General features: G+C 38.0%; 1 protein-coding gene across 1 annotated transcript; it reads left to right on the top strand.

The window, feature by feature from the left end:
* The first annotated feature begins 4,345 nt into the window (after window positions 1-4,345).
* Window positions 4,346-6,169, top strand: LOC106372787. Its single transcript, XM_048755753.1, has 2 exons — window positions 4,346-4,931; window positions 4,989-6,169. Exons 1-2 carry the CDS (start codon window positions 4,346-4,348, stop codon window positions 6,167-6,169), a joined length of 1,767 nt encoding a protein of 588 aa, XP_048611710.1.
* The last annotated feature ends 839 nt before the right edge of the window (window positions 6,170-7,008 follow it).

Below are 7,008 nucleotides of genomic sequence, written 5' to 3'. Positions count from 1 at the left end.
AATATTTAGCATTTCTTCATCTAAGACTGGTTCTGGGTCTGTATAGAGCTCAACCATCGTCTCAAAAGCCTCTTCATCCATATATTCCTCATCCTCTGTACGCTGGCCTCAGCTCCTTCAGTAGACTTCACTAGTTCTTTTTCTTTTCCTACTCCATCATCCACATTCCCCCCCCCCCTTGTACCCTTCTGTGAAACATCATGTACTCTAGTCTCAGGCTGCACTGCAATCACCACCACCGTCGATCTTTGCACCATCTCCGGTTTGTTATTTATCACAGGTTCACGAATGATCAGTTTGCCTCTTCCATGAGAGGCTCTTTCCTGGTTAGAGGGAGGTTCAATCGCGATTCCTTTTCCTTTTTCAATCCTTCTTCTTTCTGCTTCCATCTCCTTCTCTCCACTCTCCATAACCTCACCAAGACTTTTTCTATCTCCACCTTGGCTTGGCCTCACAGGTCGCCATTCTCTATTAATTCTCTGAGTCGAAACCCGAGGCAAGTCCCGGTTATATCCTCTGTCTCTTTGGCCCACGTAGTGTACTGTAAGTGTGCGTTGCGAGTTAGGAGAGACGCGACGGCCGGGACTATATCGACTGACACTTTGTGAATCTCGAGGATGGACACTGTGTTGTATCATCTTGTCGTTATTGTTCCAGTTTGAGTGCCCTGAGAGAACTATGGATCTGTATCGTTCATCCTCTCTTTTACTGTAATCATACTCTTTACCTCTATGGTAGGGATGATACCTCGCCCGATCTCGGGGATCATTTGATACAGAGTTTTTATCTAGTCTGTTCCCGACGTTTTTGCTTTCAGCCTCGCGACGTCCCGCAATTCTGTCTCTAAGATCCTGAGGAGACCTCTCTCCCCTCCTTGCATAGGCTCCTTGAAGGTCTCTGGGTTCGTTTCTTCCATACTGTTTAACAGGCAGGCGGTTTCGATCAGGTGATCGTACACTTTCATGCCCATAACGCGATGGGATTGAGAACACTTCTCTGGTTGCTTTATCTTCCTTCTCCTTTTGCTCAATTCTTGCCAATCTATTCTTCTCCTTATGAGTTTCTGATAACTCTGGACATGTACCTTCTTCATGGGAGATCCTTTTACAGGTAAAGCAGTGTCTGCGCAAATCCTCATATTTGAGTGTCACCCTAATGACATCACCGTTTGCAAAGCCTGCTCTCCCCTCAAATTGCAGAGGTTCATCAGCATTAACGTATTCCCGAACTCTTCCTCCATCAACATCAACCTTGTCCACCAGTCCCAAAGCTTTTCCGATGTTTCGGAAAGTTTCATCTTTTTTGTAGTGGTTAGGGACCCCCAAAACCACGACCCAGAAAAGCATAGAGTTTAGGAAGTCCTCCCTGATCGTCGGGGTCCAGCGTTCTAACGAAAAGCTCCACTTATCAAAGTGACATTGTCTTCTCTGTAAAGCCTTCTGCAGATCTTGTTCACAGTCAAAATCAAACTGAAATTTATTATTTCCCAGGTTTGTTCCACGTACTTTTCCTTCAACGTCCCAAATATGCGTCTTGGGCATATGTTTGATCAAAGCATCGACACTCCGTCCATCAATATGGAACATTCGCCCTACCAACGAGAGTTTATACTTATCTATCAGATCTGAGTAATCAAATTCCGGGAATGGGATGATTTCATCTTCTTTCTTGTCAAGCCTTCGTCTCCCTGTCTTCGACCCATTCCCTTTCTCGCGGTAACCAGAAGATCGATTCATCCTATCCATATATCAAGTAGTGAGGTAGCTTTCTTTCACCAGACAAAACTCCCTATATAAGGGGAAATCATAAACAAAAGTTCTGTTGACAGCCTTTCTTGTCCGTCACGTCAGATCAGAGATCTAGGGTTTAGGGAAGTCCAAGCTAGAAAACACTGCAAGGGGCAGGAATACTTGTCGTAACAGGTAACTAGTAGTCGCAGATCTTCTCTTCTTGGCAAGGAGAGCCTCAAAACTAACTTCCTTGAGGAGGAGCTTACCAGATCTGAAAAAATCGCCCTAGTAGTCGCCAAACCCTAACAACCCTTGATGTAACTTTTATTTTAAAATTAAACCTTACAACATTTATACACCATTTGTTTTCCAATCAGTTTAATAATCTAATGAGACGTTCTAAACAAAAGCTACACTGACTAAAACAACTGTTAAAGTGTTTAACAAGTTTTTTTTTGTTGTAAAAGTGTTTTACAAGTTGTGTTTTTCTACTGCAACAAAATATACATATGCAACAATAAAAACTATAAACTAAAATTCTATAACAGAGTTCTGCATCTTTCAATCCAACCAATCATCCACTTTGATATCATATTATTAGTATTTAAAAGTATGAAAGCTTAGCAACTCCAACGGTTATAAACCATAAAAATTTCTAAGAAATAGTATTATAATTCAATTATTTTTATTATTTCTAAACTAATAAAATACATTAATTTCCTCTAACATGATGACATGTATGTTTTGAGTATACTAAGGATTCTTTAAAAAATCTAAAATAAGAACTTTTAGTCTTCTTTTTCCTAATTCCATTATTTTGTTCTTTTTTTTTAAATACTTAGAACCCTTTTTTTTAACACAATTACTTTTCGTTCATAAGCTTAACCGGAGCTCGATGTGCAGGTCTATGAAAATTTTAAAAACAAGGCCATAATACTTAGAATCCTTTCTAATAAGTAATAGTCATCATTGGAGTTGTTCTAATTATGATTCCTTGTAGATTATGAACCATTCTATATCAAAATGGGCGGGCTAAACCAAAAATTCGAAGCTCACATTGAAGACCATCTTCCACCGAAACGCACAACATTAATCATTGTTCACACAACTCCTAGCCCGAGCCGTAAACCGCAGACTAAACCAATGCTGGAGCCTGAAAATAAACCGAGAGTCAATAAAAGTTCAATTACACATGCGGCCGGATGTGACTGTAAGATTTTAGTCATTGATTCCTAAAATCACGAGAAAATAGGAGTCCGTTATGGAAGTATTATGCATTCTGTTAAAGAAAGGAAACTTGTTCTTGACAACTTAAAAAAAAGGAAAAATTGTTTTTTATAGCAAAAAAAATTGATAACTATGTCCTTTTAGACTAGTCTCTATTTTGTGTCATTTTTACCTATAACACCCTTTGAAAATAAATTTAATAAATAGTTTTACAAACAAAATTTTTTTTGGAAAGATAGTAACTTTTGATTAAATACCTATATGAACTTAGTGTTATTTTTTCAATTATAAAAAAGTTGAAATCATAAATTTCAGATTATGTTCTAAATAAAGTAGAAATGACATTCTACGAAGTAGAAAATGAAATCCACTTTTTTCATTGAATCTACAATGTTTAGAATACGTGATCTACGTAAATAGAAGTATTCTAAAAATATTTAGAATACACATTCCGCGCTTAACCTATTGTTCTAAAATCTTTAGAAATCAAAATCTACACATTAATATAAATCTAAAACACGTAGAAACCGACTTCTACAGATTTACTATAAATCTAAAACATGTAGAAATCAAAATCTACACATTACTATAATTCTAAAAAACTGTAGAAACCGATTTCTACAGATTAGCTGTATTCTACGGATAAGAAATCAGTTCCTAAAAATGTGGAAACAAAATATTTGGGAATATTCACTTTTATATTTTGAAAAAAAAATCGATTTAAAAAAAAAACGAAAAAGGATATAAAAAAAACGAAAAAAAAAACTTGAGAACCTTCTTCGCCGTCTTCTATATTCCATTGATTGTTCACAAAATTTTCACAAAAATTTCACATTATTTCTACCATGATTCATGTCTATGCTTCATGTGGTGTTTGGGAATTGGTTGTATCTTCAGGTTGGAGTTTTAATGTTGATAAAAAGAAAGGGGGAAGGTTACTTGCTTTGGAATTGAAGTCCTCTCTAAAGCAATTACAGAAAAATGTTATAGAGGATTTTGGTTTTGAAGAAACGGATGCCGATTTGGAGTTGAGTTACCTTCCTATTGGGTTGATCAATTCATCAGAATGTCCACCGGTGATCATTGGAAACTCACGGCAAGTTCAAAATTTTCTAGGGTTTTGTAAGAAGCATCAGTCAACTCAATTGTGTGTTAGCTATAAAGCAAAGCATGGAAATCCAAATAAGGTCGACATTGATCTTAATAAGATGCCAACTGATGCAAGTACTAGTGAAGAGAACGAGCGAAATCCTTGTGACATTTGGGCCGCTTCAAGTATTGTTAAGGGGGATAAGCATAACGAGAAGAAGAAAGGGAAGATGAAGCAAAGTGAAGTTGATGGAGATGATTATGATGCTGACAAGCATAACGAGAAGAAGAAAGGAAAGATGAAGCAAGACGAGGTTGATGGAGATGATTATGATGCTGACAACATCAACTCTGAAAAAGAAAACAGAGAAAAATTGGCAAAGAGTCCGGTGGTCGAATTGGTTAAGATGGGAGATCTTTTCCTCAACAAAACAGTTTTGAAAGCGAGGTTTGAGTTATGTGCTATGAAGCATAACTTTCACTACACAGTTACCAACTCCAATAAATCAGTTTGGTGTATTAGATGCGCTGATAAGGTGTGCTTTTGGGGTGCTCGAGCAGAGTGTTTGAAGGGCTCCACATGTTTTATTATTAAGAAGTATGTCGGTGTAAATTCCTGCGCACCTTCATGCAAAACCAGTGCCGGAAAGACAGCTTCAGCAAAAACGATAGGCGGTCTGATCATGCATAAATATGAAGGTATCAAGGAAGGGCCTAAAGCGAAAGATATTGTTCAGATTATGCGTAATGATTATGGATGTGAGATCTCTGATTCTTTAGCATGGGATTCCCGTGAATATGCAGTCAACGCTATTAGAGGTATTCCAGACGAAAGTTATGGGAAAATACCAAAATACTTGCACATGCTGCGAGAGGCCAATCCGGGTACACATTCCTCTTATGAGACTGACGTCAATCTTAGATTTTGATATCTGTTTATAGCATTTGGTCAATCGATCAGAGGCTTAAGCAAAGTCATGAGGCGTGTCATTGTTGTCGATGGAACATTCTTGAAAAGTAAATTCAAAGGGGTGCTACGGGTTGCAACTGCTATAGATGGAAATTCAAATTTATATCCTATTGCATTTAGGATAGTAGACTCTGAGAATGAACAGTCTTGGGAATGGTTTATGAGACAATTAAAAGTTGTTGTTGCTGATGATAATGGTTTGACTTTTATTTCGGATAGACAAGTGTCAATAGCGAAGGCACTGGAGAAAGTGTATCCGCTAGCGAGACATGGTATTTGTATTCATCATTTGTTGAATAATGTGATATCATATTTCAAGGGGAAGGGATTAGCTGGGTTGATTTCTAAGGCTTCGAAGGCTTATAGAGTGGTTGATTTCAAGAAGACGTTTGCTCATGTTTGCAATATCAGTCCAGCAATTGGAAATTATCTTATGGAAGCGGATGTCAAAAAGTGGGCTAGATGTCAATTTCATGGATACAGGTATGACATTAGGACAAACAATCCTGTAGAGTCGATAAATTCTGCGTTGCGTTCGCCAAGAGAGTTTCCCGTAATTCCTTTGTTGGACAGTATTAGAGAAATGCTGACACGCTGGTTTTTTAAGCGTAAGAAGTTGATTTCAAAGCACATCCATCGTTTGACCATAGATGTGGAGGAAAAGATCGATAGAAGAATCGAAAAGGGGAAAAATTTCGGAGTTTACCCTGTAACCGATAGCCAGCTGCTTGTTAAAGGCGATACAATTGACTGCTTTGTTGATTTGGACAAACGGACTTGTTCTTGTGGGAAGTACGACCTCTTGAAGATCCCTTGTAGACGTGCAATAAAAGCCGGTTTCTTTGATGGTAGAGAACCATATAAATTGACTGATTTTTTGTATACCACGGGAGCTTGGAGAGAAGCTTATCAAGAAAGCATAAATCCCATTTCAGTTCCTGAAGATGGTTGGTCCGTCCCACAAGTTGTGGAAAATTCTGAAGTGCTACCGCCTGAGACAAGAAGATTTCTTGGAAGAAATAGAAAACGCATATATGAAACTGTTGAAGACAAAATCCGATCATCACAAGGATCACAGGGGGGTCAACTTCGCAAGTGCAGTAGATGTGGTCTTGGTAGTCATAACAGAGCAACTTGCAAGATGCCAATATAGTCGATTTGTTTGATGTGTTCTTCACAATTTAGTTAAAGTTTTTCAGACTTCATTTGCTTGATTTCTAGTAACTTTGTTTCAGTTTGTGACAACTTTGTTTCAATCTTTCAGACTATATTTGCTTGAATTTTAGTAACTTTGTTTCAGTTTGGGAGAACTTTGTTTAATTTTCATGATGTATTAACTTGGTTAGAAGATCTGAGTCAATCGATCCATTTAACGAACTGTGATGTCCGATCCGTCGGGATCGATCGATCTGTAGACTAACCGGTCGATCCAGCCAGTCGATCCGGATCAATATGCAGAACAAACAAAAAACACAGACTATCTTTTGATCGACCTGGTACAGTTCTCTCGATCGGCAAAGCTCGATCTCGTACCGATCGATCGATCCCAGACTCTGATAAATCTCTATGACAGATTTTTCCACTTGATTTGAACTGAATTTAACTCATCAAAATAGAGAGAATAGGATCAAAACCTGCATATATCTTCTCCTTCATGACTATACTTAATAGAATGGTAACTCACTATAGGTTATATAATTAATAAAAGTTATAATACAAACTGAGTATATAAAACATGAAAATAACCCAGATCCGAATTCGAAATACACAGAAAATTAAAAAAAAACGGTGGAATACAATGGAAAGATATAACTGATACTGATCATTGGTGGTCATCAGGACTGCAGCTCCTACTCTGTCATGGTGCTCGTCTGCTCCTATGGAGGCGTGAACCTCGCTCTGCATCGGCTGCTTCATCAGATGATTCATCTCCTGCTTCGTCTTCATCCAGAGGTCCAACAACATCAGGAGTGTCTCCAGCCATACCAGCAG

Source organism: Brassica napus, chromosome C4 (assembly GCF_020379485.1).
Source record: "Brassica napus cultivar Da-Ae chromosome C4, Da-Ae, whole genome shotgun sequence".
Taxonomy (NCBI): Eukaryota; Viridiplantae; Streptophyta; class Magnoliopsida; order Brassicales; family Brassicaceae; genus Brassica; species Brassica napus.
This window is presented reverse-complemented; position numbering and strand designations above follow the sequence as displayed.

What these genes read in the sequence shown, in the direction of transcription:
- LOC106372787 (XM_048755753.1), top strand. Translation starts at nt 4,346, where the DNA reads ATGAAGCAAGACGAGGTTGATGGAGATGATTATGATGCTGACAACATC. An exon ending in GCTGCGAGAGGCCAATCCGG is followed by an intron (nt 4,932 to 4,988) that starts GTACACATTCCT and finishes ATCTGTTTATAG; the next exon opens with CATTTGGTCAATCGATCAGA.